The following is a 27,093-nucleotide window of genomic DNA, read 5'->3' on the forward strand; positions in this document are numbered from 1 at the left end:
TGGATAGGTTTATCCCCTAATTGTGGATGCAGGAAAGTGGCAGGTATCCACGAGAGGGAGGGGTAGGCCCGGGTAGGACTTGAGCAAATACGGTGTTTAAATAAGGTGGGGACAAAGGTCACGTGAGGCAGTCCCGACACGGTAGGACGGGGGGGGGGGGTGGGCTGTGGTCGGTGTCAAGCTGATATTAGCAGAGTAGTGTAGCAGAGCTGGTCACGTGATCTAACTGACCACGGCAGTCGTGTTGTCCTGCTGTCCAGGTGTTGATATGGACGTACATGTTGAGGATAAAAAACATACAAAGTCAAACTACAAACACACCAGATATGCAGCACACAGCTCTAACACACACAGCACACCAAACCTAAAGACCTAATGTACACAGCACACCAAACCTAAAGACCTAATGTACACAGCACACCAAACCTAAAGACCTAATGTACACAGCACACCAAACCTAAAGACCTAATGTACACAGCACACCAAACCTAAAGACCTAATGTACACAGCACACCAAACCTAAAGACCTAATGTACACAGCACACCAAACCTAAAGACCTAATGTACACAGCACACCAAACCTAAAGACCTAATGTACACAGCACACCAAACCTAAAGACCTAATGTACACAGCACACCAAACCTAAAGACCTAATGTACACAGCACACCAAACCTAAAGACCTAATGTACACAGCACACCAAACCTAAAGACCTAATGTACACAGCACACCAAACCTAAAGACCTAATGTACACAGCACACCAAACCTAAAGACCTAATGTACACAGCACACCAAACCTAAAGACCTAATGTACACAGCACACCAAACCTAAAGACCTAATGTACACAGCACACCAAACCTAAAGACCTAATGTACACAGCACACCGAACCTAAAGACCTAATGTACACAGCACACCGAACCTAAAGACCTAATGTACACAGCACACCGAACCTAAAGACCTAATGTACACAGCACACCAAACCTAAAGACCTAATGTACACAGCACACCGAACCTAAAGACCTAATGTACACAGCACACCGAACCTAAAGACCTAATGTACACAGCACACCAAACCTAAAGACCTAATGTACACAGCACACCGAACCTAAAGACCTAATGTACACAGCACACCAAACCTAAAGACCTAATGTACACAGCACACCGAACCTAAAGACCTAATGTACACAGCACACCAAACCTTAAGACCTAATGTACACAGCACACCAAACCTAAAGACCTAATGTACACAGCACACCAAACCTAAAGACCTAATGTACACAGCACACCAAACCTAAAGACCTAATGTACACAGCACACCAAACCTAAAGATCTAATGTACACAGCACGCCAAACCTAAAGACCTAATGTACACAGCACACCAAACCTAAAGACCTAATGTACACAGCACACCAAACCTAAAGACCTAATGTACACAGCACACCAAACCTAAAGACCTAATGTACACAGCACACCAAACCTAAAGACCTAATGTACACAGCACACCAAACCTAAAGACCTAATGTACACAGCACACCAAACCTAAAGACCTAATGTACACAGCACACCAAACCTAAAGACCTAATGTACACAGCACACCAAACCTAAAGATCTAATGTACACAGCACACGAAACCTAAAGACCTAATGTACACAGCACACCAAACCTAAAGACCTAATGTACACAGCACACCAAACCTAAAGATCTAATGTACACAGCACACCAAACCTAAAGACCTAATGTACACAGCACACCAAACCTAAAGATCTAATGTACACAGCACACCAAACCTAAAGACCTAATGTACACAGCACACCAAACCTAAAGACCTAATGTACACAGCACACCAAACCTAAAGACCTAATGTACACAGCACACCAAACCTAAAGACCTAATGTACACAGCACACCAAACCTTAAGACCTAATGTACATAGCACACCAAACCTAAAGACCTAATGTACACAGCACACCAAACCTAAAGACCTAATGTACACACCACACCAAACCTAAAGACCTAATGTACATAGCACACCAAACCTAAAGACCTAATGTACACAGCACACCAAACCTAAAGACCTAATGTACACAGCACACCAAACCTAAAGACCTAATGTACACAGCAAACCAAACCTAAAGACCTAATGTACACAGCACACCAAACCTAAAGACCTAATGTACACAGCACACCAAACCTAAAGACCTAATGTACACAGCACACCAAACCTAAAGACCTAATGTACACAGCACACCAAACCTAAAGACCTAATGTACACAGCACACCAAACCTAAAGACCTAATGTACACAGCACACCAAACCTAAAGACCTAATGTACACAGCACACCAAACCTAAAGACCTAAGACCATAAGGATCCCACATGCCTACGTCATGTCAACTATAGCGGTGCTGTATTTATGTCGTTTACATATTATTTGTATATGACGTCAAGACAGCTGTGATTTAGGCGGGGGAAATTATGTACCTGACCAAGTACACCACAAAATGTGTACCTAACCTAGTACACCACAAAATGTGTACCTAACTTAGAACACCATACCATGTGTACTTGCTCGTGAACACCGTGTTATTTGTTAAAGACCTAATGACTTCCTTATTCTAACACTGAGTAATGTACACCATCAATGTTAACATTACACCTGATGTACACCATCGAGTTTAACATCACACCTGATGTACACCATCAATGTTAACATCACCCCTGATGTACACTATCAATGTTAACATCACACCTGATGTACACCATTAAAGTTAACATCACACCTGATGTACACCATCAATGTACATCACACCTAATGTACATCATCAATGTTAACATCACACCTGATGTACATCATCAATTTTAACATCACACCTGATGTACACCATCAATGTTAACATCACACCTGATATGCATCATCAATGTTAACATCACACCTGATGTACACCATCAATGTTAACATCACACCTAATGTACATCAGCAATGTTAACATCACACCTGATGTACACGATCAATGTTAACATCACACCTGATGTACATCATCAATGTTAACATCACATCTGATTTACATCATCAATGTTAACATCACACCTGATGTACATCATCAATGTTAACATCACACCTAATGTACACCATCAATGTTAACATCACACCTAATGTACACCATCAATGTTAACATCACATCTGATTTACATCATCAATGTTAACATCACATCTGATTTACATCATCAATGTTAACATCACACCTAATGTACACCATCAATGTTAACATCACACCTAATGTACACCATCAATGTTAACATCACACCTGATGTAGGCTACACCGTCAATGTTAACATCACACGTAGCTTCTAATCTGTTCGTTTATTAAACACTAATTTTCAAGGTAAACGTCTTTCTTCACAGCTAGGTTAACTCTGTGTCAAGCTCTCTCTTCACCCTCAACCCCCCCCCCCCCCACACACACACACCTCAGTCCCGTAGAAAACACAGAACGAGGAAACGAGGAAGAAGTGTCACAGTACAGAAGATGTGAGGGCTACCGTTTCTTTACTCTGAAGATAAATTGATGGGGGGGGGGGGGGGGCTAGAGAAGCTGGGCGATCCTATACATCAGGATATTGGCTGATGTGGGTCGGTGTACATGTGGTGATGAGGTGTCGAGATTGGAATGCCATCGTGACGTCATAGAACCCATTGGCATTGATGGAGATCCGTCTTCCGGGTTTAAAAAAGATGAGCTATTTATAGAAAGCACGAGCTAGTGTTAGTAATGTGCCATTGATAATAGGGCCATCACCAATAGGGCCATCACCAACAGGGCCATCACCTACAGGGCCATCACCAACAGGGCCATCACCAACAGGGCCATCACCTACAGGGCCATCACCAACTGGGCCATCATCAAAAGGGCCATCACCTACAAGGCCATCACCAACAGGGCCATCACCAACAGGGCCATCACCAACAGGGCCATCATCTAAAGGGCCATCACCAATAGGGCCATCACCAACAGGGCCATCACCTACAGGGCCATCACCAACTGGGCCATCATCAAAAGGGCCATCACCTACAAGGCCATCACCAACAGGGCCATCACCAACAGGGCCATCACCAACAGGGCCATCACCAACAGGGCCATCACCAACTGGGCCATCACCAACAGGGCCACAATCTAATGGGCCATCACCAACAGGGCCATCACCAACAGGGCCATCACCAACAGGGCCATCACCAACTGGGCCATCATCTAAAGGGCCATCACCAACTGGGCCATCACCAACAGGGCCACAATCTAATGGGCCATCACCAACTGGGCCATCACCAACAGGGCCATCACCAACAGGGCCATCACCAACTGGGCCATCATCTAAAGGGCCATCACCAACTGGGCCATCACCAACAGGGCCACAATCTAATGGGCCATCACCAACAGGGCCATCACCAACAGGGCCATCACCAACAGGGCCATCACCAACTGGGCCATCATCTAAAGGGCCATCACCAACTGGGCCATCACCAACAGGGCCACAATCTAATGGGCCATCACCAACTGGGCCATCACCAACAGGGCCATCACCAACAGGGCCATCACCAACTGGGCCATCATCTAAAGGGCCATCACCAACTGGGCCATCACCAACAGGGCCACAATCTAATGGGCCATCACCAACAGGGCCATCACCAACAGGGCCATCACCAACAGGGCCATCACCAACTGGGCCATCATCTAAAGGGCCATCACCAACTGGGCCATCACCAACAGGGCCACAATCTAATGGGCCATCACCAACTGGGCCATCACCAACAGGGCCATCACCAACAGGGCCATCACCAACTGGGCCACAATCTAATGGGCCATCACCAACTGGGCCATCACCAACAGGGCCATCACCAACAGGGCCATCACCAACTGGGCCATCACCAACAGGGCCATCACCAACAGGGCCATCACCAACTGGGCCATCATCTAAAGGGCCATCACCAACAGGGCCATCACCTACAGGGCCATCACCAACAGGGCCATCACCAACAGGGCCATCACCAACTGGGCCATCATCTAAAGGGCCATCACCAACAGGGCCATCACCTACAGGGCCATCACCAACAGGGCCATCACCTACAGGGTCATAACAAAAAGGGCCATCCCCAACAGGGCCACAATCTAATGGGCCATCACCAACAGGGCCATCACCAACAGGGCCATCACCTACAGGGCCATCACCAACAGGGCCATCACCAACTGGGCCATCATCTAAAGGGCCATCACCAACAGGGCCATAACCTACAGGGCCATAACCTACAGGGCCACAATCTAAATGGCCACAATCTAAAGGGCCATCACCAACTGGGCCATCACCAACAGGGCCACAATCTAATGGGCCATCACCAACTGGGCCATCACCAACAGGGCCATCACCAACAGGGCCATCACCAACTGGGCCACAATCTAATGGGCCATCACCAACTGGGCCATCACCAACAGGGCCATCACCAACTGGGCCATCATCTAAAGGGCCATCACCAACAGGGCCATCACCTACAGGGCCATCACCAACAGGGCCATCACCAACAGGGCCATCACCAACTGGGCCATCATCTAAAGGGCCATCACCAACAGGGCCATCACCTACAGGGCCATCACCAACAGGGCCATCACCTACAGGGTCATAACAAAAAGGGCCATCCCCAACAGGGCCACAATCTAATGGGCCATCACCAACAGGGCCATCACCAACAGGGCCATCACCTACAGGGCCATCACCAACAGGGCCATCACCAACTGGGCCATCATCTAAAGGGCCATCACCAACAGGGCCATAACCTACAGGGCCATAACCTACAGGGCCACAATCTAAATGGCCACAATCTAAAGGGCCATCACCAACAGGGCCATAACCTACAGGGCCATCACAAAAAGGGCCATCACCAACAGGGCCACAATCTAAAGGGCCATCACCAACTACGCCATCACCTACAGGGCCATAATCTACAGGGGCAGCACCCACTAAACGATTGAACACACGTGTAATACATGAGACAGAGCTTGAATGTAAATCTATGTTTCTAAAAGTGGTTACATTTAAATTACGATTTTTCCGATTTCTAAATATGCCATGCGGGAAAACCGTATCGGAAAATAAGTTATTTATAAAGTATGATTGCAAAATTCGAGTTTTTAATGAAAACAGATTGAAACAATTAATTTCGCTTAATTACTAGACTTGAGTTAATTTAACGAATTACATTCCTTAATCCATAATGGCCGATAACCCAATCATTGCATTAGTTGTAAGTGTAGGGAATCTATGTAAGAGTAAACCTTAAGTATTATTCCGCAATCTTATAACTAAATAGTTTAATTTCAAAATAATCCTTAAATGAAAACAATCAACATATCGGGAATTTGTTTTTATTTTTACTTCAAAATTCAAATTAAATTATATAGAAATTAGATACAAAGTGTGCATAAACTAGGGGTATTCAGATAGGAAAAAAAAGTTTAAACAAAAATAGGAATATAAAACGTAAAGTTTGTTTTTAATTCTAGCTTTTAAAACTAGAAAAAAAATTGTAGAATCCTTTTTTAAATAAAACATTTTAATGTTTTCAACATCAAAGGGAAACAATCAAGCGTTGCCGTCTCATTATAATGGTTATCTCTCTTTGAAGAGAGAAAGAAAATTTGTGGTCAAAGGGAAACAAACAAGCAAAATGTTCACGTCGTAGTTTAGCCTGGATTACCTCGCTTATTAAATATTATTATGTATATTATTTATGTATAGGAAAAATGCTTTTTAAAATTCCGCTTTTTGTACACATACTAGCATTTTAATTAAAATTACATTTTTGTGTGTGTGTGATGTACTTGATTGAAAAACTCAATCAAACATTTAATTAACTAATAAAATAACATTTTGTTTTTGTGACTCTGTGAGCACATTTCTTCAGCTTGCGACTTTGATTTGTGATGGCAGTCGAAATCGTTTCGTTAGTGATAACTAGGCTAAGAAAAAAAATGTATTTATTTTATCATATCTTATTTTGCATAGGTTTTCCTTATTTGCATTTAAAAAACTATGTGATATACCTTTAAATTTATAGTCAAAAGAATACATCATTAATATGTTCAACTTCGTAATTTAGCCAAAGTAAATTTGCTTAGTAGTATTTTCAATTCACATTATTTTTTATGAATTTTAAAATTGGTTGGAAATTACTATGTATCTATATTAATTATTAATAAAGTTTTAAAATATTAAATATTAAATAATAAATGTCACTGAAAATATGCAAGAAAGATAACCTCGGCTAAACTACGAAGTGAAATATTTTCTTGTTTGTTCCCCTTGGATCATAAAATTATGTAGTTTCTTTTTTTCAGTTTTAAAATTTCAAAGTGGAATAGCCTTTTTAAAAAAAACAACTAAAATCGAAATGTACTGTATCTGAATATAAAAGCCTATGTACGCACTTCTCTCTCTCTCTCTCTTTCTCTCTTTCTCTTTCTCTCTGTCTCTGTCCGCAACATTTTTGAGGCTATGTGATCAGTATGTTGGTAAGCGATACGGACTTTTGTTGAAAAATGTATGTTGGATGATTTAAATGTAATAAACTAAATTTTATTAAAGAAGGAAAATAAAACAAAAAGCAATATTCGAATGTAGATCTACTTATCAAGACGTACGTTATGAAATATATACAATCTCAAAAACAACATAAATATCATTGAACAGCCGAGTATTTAACGGAATCATTTAAGTCTCTTAATTAGTGTGTGCATTGAATATAGTGTTGTGTTGACTAATAATGTACTTAACTTGGTTTTAATTTAATAGGTATTGGTAGCCGCCTATTTTAATTTAAATGTGTCGGATTTGTATCTAATTAGTTATTTCTTTGCTTTGTCACTTATATCGTTCAACATGTAGTAAAGCACGTAGCGTTTTGACCAATAACTTTTTCATAAAATATTTTTCTCAAACAATATATAACATTAAAATAATTCACATGTAACGGGTACCGACGGCTAGAATTTTATAATTGTAATGAAAATATGAAAAATGATTTATGAATTGTACAGAACGAAGTTGCTACCCGTATGCGCCATTCAAACTTTCAAAGAGATAAAAATTAGCAGCTTTATTTAATTTAAAAAAATAAACTTAAAAAAAAAAGACGTTAAGCATTTAGAAAAGTGTCATTTATTGGCATTTAAAGTTGTCGGGTTTTTTTTTTTTTGTTTTTTTTTTGTTCGCTGACTTGAAGAAATAAACGACAATTGAAATGAATAAAACGTGTGACTACACCAGCAACATTTAGCGTGGGTTTACACACATTCTATAACTAGTGTGGCGCGCTAAAATTTATACTCCACATACAACCCACTGTAACTCAGTTTATTAGAGGCGACTCCCCAATGGGGGTGGACTTGCCCCCACCCCAGTCTGTAGACCCCAGCCCCACTGCTACCTGGACAGGTACAATTTGTGTACGTGTACCTGGTCCAGATATCTTTAAGTATTTGTTTATTTACCTCTCTGTGTACCCAGTTACCTACAGAGACCTGCTTAGAACAGCCATGAGGATGTGACACTATAATGGTCAGCTTGTCCACATCTCTACGACTCTTGTATTTGTATTCTATCTTGTCACACAGACCCCCAAACCTCTCCCTCATCTCCCCCAGTTTGTCCCCCACCTCTACGTCATGTGTCACACATTCTACCCTACACCAGTCTCCTTCGTTATTTGACCCACACACCTTCCGTCCATAAATATTGACCGCTGGACTTTGATCATAATCAAACCACAACCTACAGCTGGACTGTCTCGCCTCACTGTCATCAAACACCACCTGTCTGGCTGTCAACACAACAACCTTCCACCACACTTTGCTGGGTGTGTCCGAATGGTCACATTCAGGACATGGACAAGTTCTGTAGTCCCACATCCCCTCTGTGTATTTGGACACACTCCACACCCTCCCAGTCCCTGTCCTCAGTGAGTTCTGTCCCCTGGTGTTGTAGCAAGGATATGGATCTTTAGTGCCTTGTACAAACTCTGGTCTGTCTGGACTGGTGAACTTAACGGCTATCCTGACTGTTAGGTCAGCCAGGGCTTTTGTGAGGTCATACAGGTCGTTGTCATGGTAACCAGGAGGAAAATGATCAGCAGTGAACTGGTCTGCTGCTACATAACCTACGTGAGATTTCTTGCAGTTTTTCTTGTAAAATTCCAAATCAGCCTCACCTTGACCTTCAAGACATTCTTGTACTTCATGTGTACCTGTACAGGTAAACGAACCAATTGCAAACATTTCATTAGCTTAAACAATTTGACTAACATGAAACATGGAAACAAATCTACCATTCCCATCTGCCCCTCTAACATCACCATCACCATCACCATCACCATCACCATCACCATCACCATCACCATCACAAGACAACAGTAAAACCTAGTGAATGTTTCAATACAACAGCATAGTTTAGGACTACGCCAGCATAAACTCATTAGCATAAACTCATTAGCATAAACTCATTAGCATAAACTCATTAGCATAAACTCATTAGCATAAACTCATTAGCATAAACTCATTAGCATAAACTCATTAGCATAAACTCATTAGCATAAACTCATTAGCATAAACTCATTAGCATAAACTCATTAGCGTAAACTCATTAGCATAAACTCATTAACATAAACTGAATAGATTTGGCTTCATGCTGTGTTTGTCATGTGGAGCACCTCTAACGTTGTAGCTACTGTCAAACAATGAACCAGTTACCTGTAAAATATTTCGACACGTCTCCTGTCTGGGTGTCAAACAATGAACCAGTTACCTGTAAAATATTTCGACACGTCTCCTGTCTGGGTGTCAAACAATGAACCAAGTTACCTGTAAAATATTTCGACACGTCTCCTGTCTGGGTGTCAAACAATGAACCAGTTACCTGTAAAATATTTCGACACGTCTCCTGTCTGGGTGTCAAACAATGAACAAGTTACCTGTAAAATATTTCGACACGTCTCCTGTCTGGGTGTCAAACAATGAACCAGTTACCTGTAAAATATTTCGACACGTCTCCTGTCTGGGTGTCAAACAATGAACCAAGTTACCTGTAAAATATTTCGACACGTCTCCTGTCTGGGTGTCAAACAATGAACCAGTTACCTGTAAAATATTTCGACACGTCTCCTGTCTGGGTGTCAAACAATGAACAAGTTACCTGTAAAATATTTCGACACGTCTCCTGTCTGGGTGTCAAACAATGAACCAGTTACCTGTAAAATATTTCGACACGTCTCCTGTCTGGGTGTCAAACAATGAACCAAGTTACCTGTAAAATATTTCGACACGTCTCCTGTCTGGGTGTCAAACAATGAACCAGTTACCTGTAAAATATTTCGACACGTCTCCTGTCGGGGTGTCAAACAATGAACCAGTTACCTGTAAAATATTTCGACACGTCTCCTGTCTGGGTGTCAAACAATGAACCAGTTACCTGTAAAATATTTCGACACGTCTCCTGTCTGGGTGTCAAACAATGAACCAGTTACCTGTAAAATATTTCGACACGTCTCCTGTCTGGGTGTCAAACAATGAACCAAGTTACCTGTAAAATATTTCGACACGTCTCCTGTCTGGGTGTCAAACAATGAACAAGTTACCTGTAAAATATTTCGACACGTCTCCTGTCTGGGTGTCAAACAATGAACCAGTTACCTGTAAAATATTTCGACACGTCTCCTGTCTGGGTGTCAAACAATGAACCAAGTTACCTGTAAAATATTTCGACACGTCTCCTGTCTGGGTGTCAAACAATGAACCAGTTACCTGTAAAATATTTCGACACGTCTCCTGTCTGGGTGTCAAACAATGAACCAGTTACCTGTAAAATATTTCGACACGTCTCCTGTCTGGGTGTCAAACAATGAACCAGTTACCTGTAAAATATTTCGACACGTCTCCTGTCTGGGTGTCAAACAATGAACCAGTTACCTGTAAAATATTTCGACACGTCTCCTGTCTGGGTGTCAAACAATGAACCAAGTTACCTGTAAAATATTTCGACACGTCTCCCTTGCTGTCTGGGTCATCTATACGACCATGTTCTACACTTGCCATACTGTTCTGAGCACTCAAACTTTACCTGTTACTTCCTGTTAATACAAGAATAATAATAAACACAATAACAACATCACTAACAGTTTTGTTTGCTGATAAAAACTACTTCTGACATCAGCCTAACTAACAAAAGCCTTCACTCTTTTTAAAATGACCTAGATCTATGTGTCAGAAGATATTGTATAAATACTTCCCTCCATCTTCCTCTGTAAACTTCTAGATGCTAGTTAACATCTAGATCTCCCACCCATAACAACCCCGCCTCCACACAACATTTGCTACAATAGAATTGTTAAAACAAGTGTTAACTGTACATCTAGTAGGTAGAATACACGTCTTAAACTGCTTCATTACCTTTTCATACAGAAAACAAACTCCAGGACCAGCCCACTATAAACACACCTCAATGTGGCTACACGTTCTACACTGTGTGTGTGTGTCTTGGCCTACTTACGATTCTATTTTAGGCCTGTTGTGTAAGGGTTATCTAGGTCTGTGTAAATGACATGGGGATTTATACTTTATTAATAAATTACTCAAATAACTACAACTACATTAGTTTGAAACTGTCCCTTTAGAAGCACTAAAGTCAATGCCATGTAAATTAAATCTAAGTCCTCAAACTGTATAATAATGTATGGAATACCTAAAACTCAGGGTATAGCATAAACTGGTGACGCTAGGACGTCTATTGTGTATGCGTCACATTGGTGTGGAATACCGGTTGGTTTTTTTGTTTTTTTTTTCCTTTGAAGCAGCATGATAATCAGAGATGTTATTGTCTTTCATTTATGCTTTAAAATTTTAGGGTTGTACTTGGAATTGGATTTTTTTTACATAAAACAAAACTATTGTAAAAAAATATAAACAAGTAGTTGTTTTTTTTTATTTATTTCTACAAATAAGATACAACACAAAAATGTCATTAATTTAGGAGTTTGTAATTCTAACATGAATGAGTCTTTAGTAGAAAATATAAAGCATAGATAATATCAAGATTAACAGTAATAATTACCAATTAATCATTAGTTGGCATCCACTTTGAGCTGGTCAAACGATACATTCTTAATTGCGTTTATTTTTAACAAATGGCCATTTTATATAATTAAATATCAGGCAATGTATATGTGTTTTCAAAATTCAAATGACAATTTTATATAACTAAATATTAGGCTATGTATTCGTGTTTCAAAATTCGCATTAAGTAGTTTTTTTTCGATTCCATGGAGAATCCTAAATATATAGTGATTATCTGTTTTGAAGTACTTTCATATATGTACAATGTTATGAAAGTATTTTCGTCTTAATTAGGCCTACTTTCATATACGTACAATGTTATCAAAGTATTTTTGTTTTAATTTGGCCTACTTACATAATTCGTATACAGTCATCAATACATTAATAATGAACATATGCTGCATATTATTTTTCATGTGGAAAAAAAAGTTGGCTTTAAAACCGCATGTTTAATTTCAAACGGTATATTTTGTTTCTCAACCAAAAAAAAGAATTTTATTTTTCGTATTATTAATTTGAACTAGACGCCCAGGTTTACCGTTCCAAAACGGTCTGTCGGCTGCACATCACAAACCAACTTCCCACTAGGCCCACCCCACCCCTGTCAACATACCCCTGAACCGCCGCCCAGTACCTTTGAAGCATCCTTTATAAAGTCCGGCGGGAGAATCTGGAGTAGGGGGGTGGGGGGGGGGGGGGTTGGGGCATAAGGAAGTCTAGTTGTCTGGACGCTTGTAAAGAAAATTAGCCATAGCTATTCGCTTGTACAAGTAAATGCGTGTTTGTACATTCAAATATTTCTTTTAACTTTGTTAGTGTCTCTAAACAAATTTGTGTTAGTACATTCATACAAAAAAATTATTTCTACATAAGTAGGCATTTTAAAATTCTAGACAAATTTCAGAAATTTCAGAATTAGCGATACAGACAAATAAAAAGATAAATATACAAAGTAAAACAATAAACATTTGTAGATTTAACAAAGTTCCTTGATGATTTTAAAAATGTACATAATTTTTTAGCGAATTATTAAGAAATGTGGACGTGTCATACAAGTATTCTTTGTGCGCATTTAACTAAGAATTGGATTAAATGATATGTGCATATATAACAAAAAATACACTTATATAGTTGCTCTTATATAAATGGGTAATCAAATTTAAAACGTGTGAACACACACAAAATTACAATATCTATTTTTAAGCATAAAATTGTTAGATTTACGGAAAAATAGGTTAATAGTACAAGTACAAATTTCACTAATTATAGTTTTCTAATTTAAGTAATTATGACTCGAACTTAAACTTTCTATTCTACTAGAATTTGAAATTTCGGTACACTTTCCGTTACACAATTCCACCACACAGTTCATTTCATCTCTGCAATAATGCAACATGAAAACATTCCCAACACCAGCAGTGGGGTTGCTCCCACTTGCTTGAAGGGGAGAACAGGTGAGTAAAGGACTAATCATCTTAATCGCAATATCTGCAGGAGACAGGCGGGTCCGCTCAGTTCATCCCCCCAACATTGGCTGACGACACTGGCGTTTCGCTCACACCACAGCAGGAAATACTGTCAATACTACCACTCAAATTCAAAGTACTTTCTACAAGTTACATCAGCAGCACGCAACCATCAGAAACCCACAGCAACAAAACTATCACCAGTACAGAAAAACCAACAACAACCGCCAGAATTCAAATGTTAGACACAGTAAATACAAAAGTATTTAAATAGTAGTCTATAATTTATTTTCAACTTTTTAGTGCATTAGTACATAAAAGCTTGTTATTAAAACGTTTTTTTTTTTAGGAATTTTTTTGTTATGTATGCTAGGATTTTTGGCGAATTTATTTGTCAATTTTTACTTTCTCGTATATACGAAGTATAGATAAAGTATTGTAATCGTGCACAAAAATAACATGAAATTTTGACAGTTTTCAGCGTTTTACTCCTCAGTCCTTCATCACATCCGGAGTATAGAGGACTTTTTTTAATCAGGCAAAAATTATAAATACAAATATATAAACATTTTGGCGTTTTATGCGTTATCGAGTCGTAAAAACTGGATTTTGCAATTCTGTCCGTATGTCTGTGTGTCTGTCTGTGTGTGTGTATGTAAACACGATAACTTGAGTACCGTTACAGCTAGTTTGATGAAATTGCATTTATAAGTATTATATTGAAATCGTAGCCGTATAAACTTTTGAGCGCTTTCCGATAACCGAAAGTGGAACTTTTTCTACTTTGAATTTTTCAAAAGCGTATAAATTGAGTACTATTTCAGATAGATAAAGGAAATTTCACATGTAAGTAAAAGATCTAATTCTCTACCTTCTATCAAATTTTGAGTAATTTCCGTTGATCGAAAGTACTAATTTACGCTATTTCCGATTTCTCAAAAAACAAATGTAAATTTATAAAGTACTAGCCGTCCCGGCCAGGCCCTGCTCTGGCATCTCTGAAAAACGTATCTGTAAAGGACCATAACTTGTGTGTTTAGTAATCAGCATAAACCCGGCATTGCCCGCCCTAAACACAACCAACCAAAACACACAAAAAATGCAAACATAACACTAACATAAAACAAACACAAACGAAAACACAAAAACAAACGCAAACACAAACCCAACCACAAACACAAAGAAAACACAAACACTAACGCAAACAAAAAAGCAAACGAAAACAAATCCAAACGCAAACACAAACCCAACCACAACCAAACAAAACCAAAACACACCAAAAAAACAACGCAAACATAACGCAAATACAAACACAAACGAAAACACAAAAACAAACGCAAACACAATCACAAACACAAAGAAAACACTTACGCAAAGAAAAAAGCAAACGAAAACAAACCCAAATCCAAACCCAAATACAATCACAAACGCAAACCCAAACTCAAACACAAAGAAAACACAAACGCAAAGATAAACTCATAGTGTCCAGTCTAGCCCGGGGTGTAAAATCGCACCATGACGACGTGCGGCGTAACCGCCTGACTCAACGTAGTAAACGACTATAGTACCCAACTTATTCATAGTCTTTTCAACTCACTTACGCGAACGTAGGTACCATAGCGTACACGGGAAGGCCCGGGGGGCCAAATAGCACCCTGTTGGGGTGCCGGAGGACGCCCGGATTTGATTCACTTAAAGACTATAGTATCTTTCTTATCCATAGTCTATCGCACTGTTTAAAACGAAATTATGCAGCATAGCGCTCACATGATAGGCCAGGGCGCCAAATCGAACCGTGCAGGGGCGCCGGCGGACGCGCCTATTTCAATTCAGTGAACAAAATTATAATACTCTAAGCTTATCCGTAAATGGAAAGAAATAAACATATAGGATTTGTAGGACCTGGCTTATTAAATGTTATTGATTTAAAAAAAAAAGAATTAGTGAACAGTATGTTCAGTGTATAGAATAAATAAAAGGCAGTATTAAAAATACCAACGACATTGCACTTAATCAATACCCGCTAATTATGTAATTTTTTTTTTCTTAACACCAAAACAAAGTAATAAAAAGTAAATTCTCTCTTCCCCCGATTTAATGATTTTTTAAAGAGAAGTAACTGTGGAGTCAATACATTTCAGACACAATTTTAGAAATTTTATAAATGTTAATACACTTTTTTAAAATTTTATGTAATGTTCATAATTGAAAATTATTATTCTAAGTATATAAAATGAAAATTGTTTTTAAAGACTTTCAATAGTAATTTTTTAACTCAAATATTAATACCTTGAGCACTATAATAATCTAACACTTAAATCCATCGAAGTATCCACGACAAACTTATTACAAACATACAGAATTGAGCTTTATATATTACACTAATAATATTCCGCACTATTATGCACATTTTATTTAGCGTTCACAGGTGTGCAATCCTTTTTTTTACGAGATTTTATTTTATTTTAAAAAGTTTAAGTATTTAAAATGGATTAAAATTCATGTCTATATCCCGAGTTCCCATTCCCTGTTTTTTTATAAAAGAATATTCGAGAAAGTTTAGGGGAGATCGCTCCCGGTTTATTTTATGTCTGTGATACTGCCAACTTAATGAAAAGAAAGATGAATCACTACTTTCGGGTTTTTATCTTTTAGGTATGAAGTATTTTGTTTGTAGTTAGAGAAAATTTCAGCAAAAGTTTTCCAAAGCTTTGTAAGATAATCTTCAAAGTTTCGCCACCAATGAAACCAGTCATTGACTTCCTCAAACTGTGTGATACCATACCTGTCTGTTTGCGATACACGCTCAACCACGTTTATCAAACATCGAGATTGTTCTCTTTTAATATCCTCATCACGTGTTCTGTTATTAATTAACAACGGTGCATTTTCAAAATAACTCATTATTTTCTTTTCCATTGATTTTTCCGGCAAAGAGGTTAGCCATTGTTGCCACGTTTTTCCTTCCGTGTTGTCGTCAGTCTCAAAGTCATCCCCTCTCGTAAACACCAGCAAGCCATACTTGTAAAAATATTGATCGCCAAACATCTTTCTCAACATCTGCAACACACACAGTTCATGCTCAGTTAAACGCTTTCCGTATGGCAAAACAAACACAAAAGCGTTGATCCCACTGTTAATCCTTACGCAGATCTCTTTAAACTGCTTAGCAAACGTTTTATCGCAGCCTTTTTTAAAATCAATGCCTGGGGTATCTATAACTTGCACATTGTGTTTGCCATCAATTAAACGAGTTTCCCTCTTCACATCCGTAATTCCATTTTTCATTCTGCTGCAAGAGGTAAATACTTTTTCTCTTAAGATTAAATTACCCAGCGTGCTTTTGCCGACTCCAGGACTTCCAAGAAGCAAGATCGCACTTTCACATCTCACGTACTACATCAGAAAGAAATGTGTATAAGTTAATTTATATATTTTTTATTTTGAATAGGACACTCTTTCTCTCAAGCACACACAAACACACACACACACAAACACACACACACTCTAGATTGCCTTTACACAATCGGCTCAACTTGTAAGTTAAATTATACCTTACAATTCGGTAGCTTCCAGTATATATATATATATATATATATATATATATATATATATATATATATATATATATATATATATATATATATTTATACTAGCATACCCGTGCTTCGCCACTATTAATCTTTTTAAATGTGCCCACTTGGGAACAGAACAGAACCAAACAAAATACAATCACAAACGCAAACACAAAAACAAATACAAAAACAAAAGAAGATAACAAACGCACACGCAAACACGAAAGAAGACACAACGCAACACGCAAACGCAATACAATTACAAACGCAAACACAAATACAAACGCAAACACAAAAAACCACAAACGCAAACACACTCGGACACAAACTCAAATAAAAACGCAAACACAGATACAAACACAAAAGAAAACACAAATGCAAACAGACGCAAAAGCAAACTCAAAAACGCAAACTCAAGCTCAAACACTAACGCAAACACTTTTTTTTTTAATTACGCTTTCCCGGGGTCCGCGCTTAAAGAGAGACTTTACCACATTTCTAATTTAACCATGCCTTTAAATAACACCAAAAAATTGTGATTTTAAGAGATCATAGGAATAAAAAAAAGCAATAAAAAAATTATGTAGGCCTACCGACTAATCAGAAAAAGATATAAATAATCTTAACATAAATCTATTTTAATTATAAGCCTTTATTAGCTACTTTAATACCAATATTTAGTGTGAGTTGAATTTCTTTTTTAAATTACACCCTGGCATAATTATTAAACATTTTAATTGATTTGTTTTATTCGACACTACATTATTAAAATGAATCCTTTTTTTCTAGCATGCATATAAGCGAAATATTATTTGACATTGACCCGTTTCATATGTTTTAGCAATGTGCTGTATTTAAATATTTTTCTTCTCGTTTTTATTAGTGATATATGTGAAAGAGTAAAAACTTTGCAGATTATAAAAAATTAAAGTCGTCACATAAATAAACCCTACTCCAAATCATTTTATGAGACCATTCGTTTCATGGAAAATCGCGGCATGTGTTATATTTATGGATTCAACATCAAAAAATATCGATGATGTACGAACGGACTAACATACTGACACACTGACACACTGACACACTGACACACTGACACACTATCTGGCAAATGTTTAACCACTTTTATATAACTAATAAATCTGCGCGTATGTTAAATGCAACCACGTGAAATTATTTCAAAACATCAGTTACTTTTTGATAAATTTTAATTATTCATATGAAAAAACGATGCTAATAATAACAGAATCCACGTGTCTTAAGCACGAACTTCTATTTGAACAATGATCATTTTTATAGGATAAATGTTCACTCTACGTAATTATTGGTATGGAGTCACGTACCTTTTCGTAAGCTTCTTTAGTCAGGAAGAGTTTTTTAGTCAAAGTGAACGTAGAGGGACATATTTGTTTATCTCCACCAACTTGTCTCTGGCTTAAGCGTGCTGTTACTTTAGTCATCAGCTCGGTGATATCATCCTGTCGGCTGAACTCTTTCACAACTTGACACCAATCTTGGATAAACCAGGATCCCGCCGTTATGTCTCTGTACGCCACGTGACCTGATACACAACAAACATTTTGTTGAAAGCTTGACATCATACAGGTGTCAATCTAAACAGGTGTGTCATCTGTGTAGCTCAATTCTACCCAGCATAGTGTCATCCCCTTTTAACGGACCCTTTGTACTTTGCCATTTAGAATAATTGAGCGATTAGTAAACGATATAATAGAAGCGGCAATTGTAGACAATGAAAATATTTAAGATAACCTACCTGTAAATATTTATGACAAAGAGAGTTGAGCATGGTGATCAGAAAATTATCACAATTAATTGTATAATTAAATTTAAAAAGCCAGGTCATATGAATAGCTGCAGATAGGATAATTCTACTGACATATTTGCACATTCAGCAAACTGCCTACTACTATACGGTCAGTTATGATTTTGGCCATATTTATAAGAGTATTATTTGGAACAAATGAGCATGATTATAATGTAGGATAGATCGCTATTTATCAAACAGACAGGCAGACAGGCAGACAGAAAGACGGACATACAGTCAGACAAACAAAAAATCAACCAACTTATTATTATCCGATCGATTACTCCGAACTGAAATCAGATTTTATGTTAAGTAACTTGAAAATCGTACCCTCAATGGTTGAATGAATAACACAGCAGTCTGCGAAATTGGGCGGCTGTGTTGCGTCTGTTTCTGTCAAACTTACTACGTCAGCACAATCTGCTGCTGGTGAGTTTTCTGGTCTGTTTGTGCTGCTACCTCGGCATGCCTTTAAAAATGTTTTAAATAATTTTATTTTTTATTTTCGTTCTGGGAGGGGGTGGGGGTAATTTTTGTATAAGTAAGTCATATAACTTTTACTAAAGTTTTTTTCAACCAATCATTAGTCATATAAATAAGCAATTTAAATACTACAAAGAATTAAACCTGTGACTTAAAAACATTTCTAAGTTTGTTGCTTGCTTAACATTAACAGAGAATTCACTAGGGGTAGATTAACGGACTTGAGTCAAGGGTTACTAGGCCTGGTAAAGCCTTTCATGTCAGTGTTCGAACCTGGCAGCGCATATCACGTCTTTACCCAACATTCATTGGAACAGTTTCAATTGCGGCTATGCCATAGTTTCATGAACACATTGTATATGAAAACACTGACAATATTTTTTCATGGCTTTAATTCGCTTAAGATAATTTTGTATGAGCTACTTACTTGAAAGATAAAAATCTTTGGTTTATTTTTTAGCTCATTTTTACTCTGAATTTTCTTGACGATATCGTTTATCTTGATCCTACCGTCGGTAGCGTAAACCTCATCCTTGTTGCCGTGAGACATGATGATGAACACGGACATTGCGTACTTGCTGTACTCTTTGCCATCTGGACAATAAAGTAGTTACAAATTAACTCAAACCTAAACAAATGTAATATCTTTCTTTCGAAATTTAAAACATTATGCATAAAAGCACGTCGTTACCTGATTCTAAAAGTTCCATGATGGTGTCTTTGGTTGGGTTCTTCATCAAATTGACCTCCATTTCTATTGATTTAAATGTCTCACACAGCTCCTTTACGTCCATTTCTGAACCTTTTCGATTGCTCTGTGGTTCGCGACTCTGGTCAAACTCCTCAACATTGATGATGGTCACAAAACCCGGTTTTAGGTTTCCGAATTCATAGACTGTACATTCTGGAGAAGTTAAAACTTTTAATGTAAACACTGTAGTATCACTGTAGTATCACTGTAGTATCACTGTAGTATCATTCATTTACTGAGACATTATTGTAAGTTCATAACAATGAAGTACTCAGAAGTACGATGGTTATTTTCATCGAGTGGGTGGTTTCACAATCAGGTCAGTCTTTGGTAAAAATGTCACTAATACAAGCAAATACCCTTGTCATTACTCGTTCGTATTTTAAAACGTTTTGATTTTTTGTTGTATATCGGCGTTCTTTTCAAAGTCGGTAAAAAGTATAAACACGTCTAGTAAAACGTTTGAATCCTGACTAAGATCTATGACAATTTTTATTCTTTCAGTCTGATGTGTGCAGGAAATATCTTTTCTAAAACACGCCTGTTCTGTTCACGTGCAGGTCCAAAATACGTCATTTAATTAGGATTTCGAGATTTTTCACAATTCGTTTAAAAGCATGTGTCGATTAATGAAATAAATTAATCATGTTTATCTTGGCTAATTTGTGTGTAGTTTAAATAATTATTGAGATCACACAATTAAAGTATAAACTGTACCTTGATTACTTTCTGAAACCATTTTTATCCTGAGCAATGATTAACGTTCGATTATCTTAAATGTAGGGAGTGATTGGTAGAAATCACCTCATGCGTCACTGTACAAGCATCTAAATCGTGAACAGTAAGAGAAAAATCAACATTAATTCTTTATTTACACTAATATTTTAAATAGTAGAACGTAAGCTACAGACGCAAAGAATTTAAAACATTTTGCCATCTATGAAATAAACATTTAATTTCGCTATTAAAATGGGAAAATTATTACAGATACTCATATATATATATATATATATATATATAAATATATATATATATATATATATATATATATATATATATATATATATATATATATATACATATATATATATATATATATATATATATATATATATATAGATAGATAGATAGATAGATAGATAGATAGATAGATAGATAGATAGATAGATAGATAGATAGATAGATAGATAGATAGATAGATAGATAGATAGATAGATAGATAGATAGATAGATAGATAGATAGATAGATAGATAGATAGATAGATAGATAGATAGATAGATAGATAGATAGATAGATAGATAGATAGATAGATAGATAGATAGATAGATAGATAGATAGATAGATAGATAGATAGATAGATAGATAGATAGATAGATAGATAGATAGATAGATAGATAGATAGATAGATAGATAGATAGATAGATAGATAGATAGATATATAGATATATAGATATATAGATATATAGATATATAGATATATAGATATATAGATATATAGATATATAGATATATAGATATATAGATATATAGATATATAAACGCGCACACACATAGCCTACATATATATATATATATATATATATATATATATATATATATATATATATATATATATATATATATATATATATATATATATATATATATATGTGTGTGTGGGGGGGGGGGGGGGGGTGGGGGGGGTGAGTGGGTGTGGGTGTGTAGGTGGGTGTGAGTAGCGAGTGTGTGTGTCTCTGTGTGTGTGTTTGTGTACCAGTGTGTGTATGTGAGTGTATGTGTATGTGCGTGTGTGTGTGCGAGGCTGTTTATATTTTATCTTTAATGACTCCTAGGGTGAAGAAGGTTTTGAGACATCCAAACAAAGAAAGTGGTTTTCTTTGTCCAGAACCTGCACACAAACGTCACACAAACGTCACACAAACGTCACACAAACGTCACACAAACGTCAACAATCAATCATCACTTAATCAATAAAACTGTAATATCTCTTACCTTTTACAATCTTTTTTATTCTACATTTTACACAAAATAAACTTACTTGCCTCTAGGGGTTATTCTACCAATATGACGCCTTAGAAAAAAAAACTAGATCCTGACGTAAGCCGCTGCTAACATTGATTGTTGCTGCGGTTGCTATGCAGCACCCTCAGGGTTTCTAAATTTAGAATGTAAATTTTGGAATTCCCGATATTACGTAAATAATGGATAATTTTTCTTTCTCGTACATACGAAGTATAGAGAAAGTCTTGTAATCGTGCAAAAAAACCCGAGGTTTTTGCAAATCTCGACGTTTTACACCTCCTGTAGTCGGAAAAACATAGTTATGCAATCTTGTCCGTATGTCTGTGTGTGTGTGTGTATATCTGTGTGTGTGTCTGTAAACACGATAACTTGAGTACCCTTACAGCTAGGTTGATGAAATTTCATATATAAGTATTATATCAAAATCGTAGATACGTATCGACTTTTGAGCGATTTCCGATAAGCGGAAGTGGTACTTTTTCTACTTTGAATTTTTCAAAAGCCTATAACTTGAGTACTGATTCAGATAGATAAATAAAATTTCACGTGTAAGTAAAAGGTCTAATGCTCTACCTTCTATCAAATTTTGACTAATTTATGTTGACCGGAAGTAGTAATTTTTGCTATTTCCGATTTCTCAAAAAACGCATGTGAATTTATAATAATATATAAAGTACTAATAATATTCCGCATTATTATGCACATTTTATTTGGCGTTCACTTGGTGTGCAATTATTTTTTCTACTAGATTTTATTCTATTTTTAAAAGTTTAAGTATTTTAAATGGATTAAAAATCATGTCTATATCCAGAGTTGCCATCCCATGTTGGTTCATACAAGAATATTCGAGAAATTTTAGGGGAGATCACTCCCGGTTTATTATATTTGAAATAATATTTACATACTGTAGCATGTTTATCATTCTTACACGCGTTTTTTTAAATACAAATGCTTCAATACTAAATATAAACTTAATTCTAAAAATATTGTGACTTTTTAATTGGAAGTAATAGCAGTAGTTCAAAAAGAATGCGAAAAGGGTTCCATAAGCGTCACAATAAAGCATTATTATTTAAATAGGTACACCTGTCTGTGTACCTGTCTGTGCACCTGGTACCTGTCTGTGCACCTGGTACCTGTCTGTACACCTGTCTGTGCACCTGTCTGTGCACCTGTCTGTGCACCTGTATGTGCACCTGTCTGTGCACCTGTCTGTGTACCTGTCTGTGTACCTGTCTGTGCACCTGGTACCTGTCTGTGCACCTGGTACCTGTCTGTGCACCTGTGTCTGTGCACCTGTCTGTGCACCTGTCTGTGCACCTGGTACCTGTCTGTGCACCTGTCTGTGCACCTGTCTGTGCACCTGTCTGTGCACCTGGTACCTGTCTGTGCACCTGTCTGTGCACCTGGTACCTGTCTGTGCACATGTCTGTGCACCTGGTACCTGTCTGTGCACCTGGTACCTGTCTGTGTACCTGTCTGTGCACCTGGTACCTGTCTGTGCACCTGTCTGTGCACATGTCTGTGTACCTGTCTGTGCACCTGTCTGTGTACCTGTCTGTGCACCTGGTACCTGTCTGTGCACCTGTCTGTGTACCTGTCTGTGCACCTGGTACATGTCTGTGCACCTGTCTGTACACCTGTCTGTGCACCTGGTACCTGTCTGTGCACCTGTCTGTGCACCTGGTACCTGCCTGTGCTACACCCGCCTTCCATCCATACACTTTGACTATGAGACATTTGATCATCATCAAACCACAACCTACATCTGGACTGTCTCGCCTCACTGGAATCATAAACCACATTTATTAAAACAACTGCTGGCTTGTAGTTTGTTCTTGGTTGGACAAAGGTTATGGAAGCAAATCCGAAAAGAAAAGCAGGCTGAAATCGGAGTCAATAGCCTCAATGGCGCATAACCAGTTGACACGTAACGCTTAATTGTGTTGGAGGCGTGGTCAAGTCGGCAAAAAGCTCATGGTTGATAAATTCGAACAAAGTCTCGAGTTCAAACCCACTGGCAGATAAATCTCGATCCCCTTCAACACTATTAATTAAGAACGAAGAAGAAGAAAGATAAACCACATGTCTGGCTGTCTACACATTAACCTCCCACCACACTTTGCTGGGTGTGTCCGAGTGGTCACATTCAGGACATGGACAAGTTCTGTAGCCGTTCATTCCCTCTGTGAACTTGGTCGCAAGCCAGACCCTCCCTGAGCCTGTCCGTAATGGTGTCTTCCCCCTAGAGCCGTAGAAAGGATACGGATCTTTCGTGTCTGGTACAAACTCTGGTCTCTGTGGACTGATGTACTTGACGGTTATTCTAACCGTCAGGTCGGCCATTGATTTAGTTAGGTCATACAGGTCGTTGTCTTGGTAACCAGAAGGAAAATTTTCAATGCTCAATTTCTTTACAGGAACAAACCCAGCATGGGATTTCTTGCAGATTTTCTTGTAATTATCTAAATTAGATTCATCGTCCCCTTCAAGACATTCTTGTACCTCATGTGTACCTATACAGGTAAAAACATAACACATTTCATTACATTAAAGAATTGACATAAAACAAAATCAAGCACTCCAGAACCTCCTAATGTCTGAACCTAATGAATCACAGAATCACTGAACACAATGTCCCTTGGTTCCATAGCATTCAACACTCAAGCTAATGCCGATGTAATCAAACATTACCTTTAAAATACTCGGACACGTCTTCTTCACAGGCCATACTTTGGGATCAAACAAACAGCAACTTTACCTTTGGGATCAAACAAACAGCAACTTTACCTTTGGGATCAAACAAACAGCAACTTTACCGTTAGCCACACAATGACCAGCAAGTTCTGTCTAGAAATATAAGGAAAAATTGATGAATCGTTTAATACATGAAAGTGATTATTGGAAGCAATCATCATAGTCTTAATCTCTCATATCCTAGTCCTAATCTGATATATTGTGATGTTGTTTTAATAACTCTGACCCTCTAATTACGTCTTGTATTTTGGTAAATATGTTTGTTTAGAATCTTTGAATTTATAATAGAAAACGAAACAAAATGTGTCCATTTACCTCTTACCTGTTGCCTCTATACAGCTATATCAAAAACAAAATAAAGCGAGAGTCATCTCCTTTAAACTTTCTCGAATATTCTTATATAACACTACGGGGAATGGCAACTTGGGATATAGACATGATTTGTAATTATATTTTAAATATTTTTTTTAACAGATTATCACCAAGGAATTTATTTGATTATCATTTGTTTATGTAAAAACTATTAGGATGCCAATCAGTGCAGGCATGAACAAATTCCAGCTATTAATACAAGATGTTACGTGTAGAGTAGAGGCGTAGCGAGGGCGGGGCGGGGGGGGTGCGGACCGCACCGGGTGACACCATTTAAGGGGGTGACACCATGACAAAAAAATAGCAAAATGTACATAAGAAAAATACCTCTTTGTCAGATCTATTAATTAAAGTTAAATGAATAGTCTTTACAATACAGATCGACAATTGTTACTATAGTATACTTTGTTTCTTTTGTGGGGGGGGGGGGGGGTGACACCACGAAGTGCCGCAGCGACGCCACTGGTGTAGAGTGTAACCTCTCTATTACAACTAGCTTTTACCCAAGTAGCTTGTAACTCTAAACTCCAGACAAAGGACACTAAATCAATATTTCCAGTCAGCTAAATGTAACTTCTTATAAATAAACAGGTCAAGCATCATGTGATTTACAGTGTCCGTCAGATTAACACGAATTAACCATCAGATCATAAACTATAATTAGACTCGCGTGTATGCTGAGTTCAATGAAAAGAATGTACCAAACAGTTCTTTGCTTACATTTCAAAATGGCGCCGCTCAGTTGTTGTTGTGTTTCTATGCGTATCGATGGCGTAACGTTCTATAATTAGAACATTGATTTGTTGATTATTTGGACTAGACAAAAATCAATTCAATACTTTCATAATGGTTCGAGACTGAAGTTATTTTTAAACTACAAGTAGAACTATCAAGGATTAAATTTACCTATATATCTACTACTTGTTCGCAAATTAAAATATCTGATTTAGACATCATAGACTGTACCACACTTGTATATCATATCCCTCTAGATCAAACATCGACCTCTCTTCACGTTATTCTCGCCCAACTCTCGGACCTATGCCAACTTTACAACAGCCAAACGGCAACTACGTTCTTTTTAACATAATTCACTCAGGTAAACACGGCTAAAATCTTAGAACATTACAGGCTTGAAAAGTCTCTGTAATCTTACTAATTGTTTTTTAATCTTTTTAAACAATATGGCAACTGATAAAATTATGGTTACATTTTAAAAATTAAAGTTGTTTGGGAACCATCGATTACACTCATTTTCATAGTGTGTAATAATAATAAGTCATTGAAAAGCATTTTAGAATTATTTTATCAAATCAAATATTTTTTTTTTAAATTCTCAGCCTCAACCACTCCTTAAGGTCAACCGGAGGGGTCAGGGAAAGAAAAACAATGAAAATAATAATAATTGTTTTCTATTAAAAAATACATTATAGCGGTTAGTTAGAGAAAGCCTAGTTGTTTATTTAAATTAAATAATATAACACCCACTATCACCATAACAGACTCTACTAATCTATATATATAATTCTCTTCATGGAGACCATAGAAAACACCACGCAGCTCAGCCACCACCCTCATCCCCACCTGTCAGGTGAGCTGTGGTTCACCCCGAATTTTTACAATATTAGAGCCGGTTCGAATAAGTGACGACTATTAGGGGCAGGTAATTTAGTTTTTAAACGATTTGAAACTAA

At 37.6% G+C, this 27,093-nt stretch overlaps 3 protein-coding genes across 4 annotated transcripts; all 3 read right to left on the minus strand.

Annotated features, from left to right (window-relative positions):
• Window positions 1-3,739: 3,739 nt before the first annotated feature.
• On the minus strand, window positions 3,740-7,117 carry LOC131941451 (collagen alpha-1(V) chain-like). Its single transcript, XM_059300715.1, has 3 exons — window positions 7,090-7,117; window positions 4,159-5,898; window positions 3,740-4,068 (listed from the first exon to the last, which is right to left on the minus strand). Exons 1-3 carry the CDS (start codon window positions 7,115-7,117, stop codon window positions 3,740-3,742), a joined length of 2,097 nt encoding a protein of 698 aa, XP_059156698.1.
• A 623-nt stretch (window positions 7,118-7,740) lies between these two features.
• LOC131941426 (uncharacterized) lies at window positions 7,741-11,567 on the minus strand. Its single transcript, XM_059300670.1, has 3 exons — window positions 11,485-11,567; window positions 11,061-11,165; window positions 7,741-9,287 (listed from the first exon to the last, which is right to left on the minus strand). The coding sequence occupies exons 2-3, from the start codon at window positions 11,128-11,130 to the stop codon at window positions 8,359-8,361; spliced, it is 999 nt and encodes a 332-aa protein (XP_059156653.1). The 5' UTR covers window positions 11,131-11,165; window positions 11,485-11,567; the 3' UTR covers window positions 7,741-8,358.
• Window positions 11,568-12,862: 1,295 nt separating this feature from the next.
• Window positions 12,863-22,365, minus strand: LOC131941434 (uncharacterized). 2 transcript variants are annotated; one of them, XM_059300686.1, is made up of 7 exons: window positions 22,287-22,365; window positions 20,965-21,074; window positions 20,188-20,400; window positions 19,924-20,090; window positions 19,344-19,482; window positions 18,532-18,749; window positions 12,863-17,009 (listed from the first exon to the last, which is right to left on the minus strand). In XM_059300686.1, the coding sequence occupies exons 2-7, from the start codon at window positions 20,984-20,986 to the stop codon at window positions 16,221-16,223; spliced, it is 1,548 nt and encodes a 515-aa protein (XP_059156669.1). In that variant the 5' UTR covers window positions 20,987-21,074; window positions 22,287-22,365; the 3' UTR covers window positions 12,863-16,220. The 2 variants fall into 2 exon arrangements, with proteins under 2 accessions (XP_059156669.1, XP_059156671.1); XM_059300688.1 differs by lacking the exon at window positions 22,287-22,365 and adding an exon at window positions 22,241-22,281.
• Window positions 22,366-27,093: the final 4,728 nt, after the last annotated feature.

The sequence above is a fragment of the Physella acuta genome, unplaced genomic scaffold (assembly GCF_028476545.2).
Source record: "Physella acuta isolate Inbredline_101_S28 unplaced genomic scaffold, ASM2847654v3 ptg000362l, whole genome shotgun sequence".
Taxonomy (NCBI): domain Eukaryota; kingdom Metazoa; phylum Mollusca; class Gastropoda; family Physidae; genus Physella; species Physella acuta.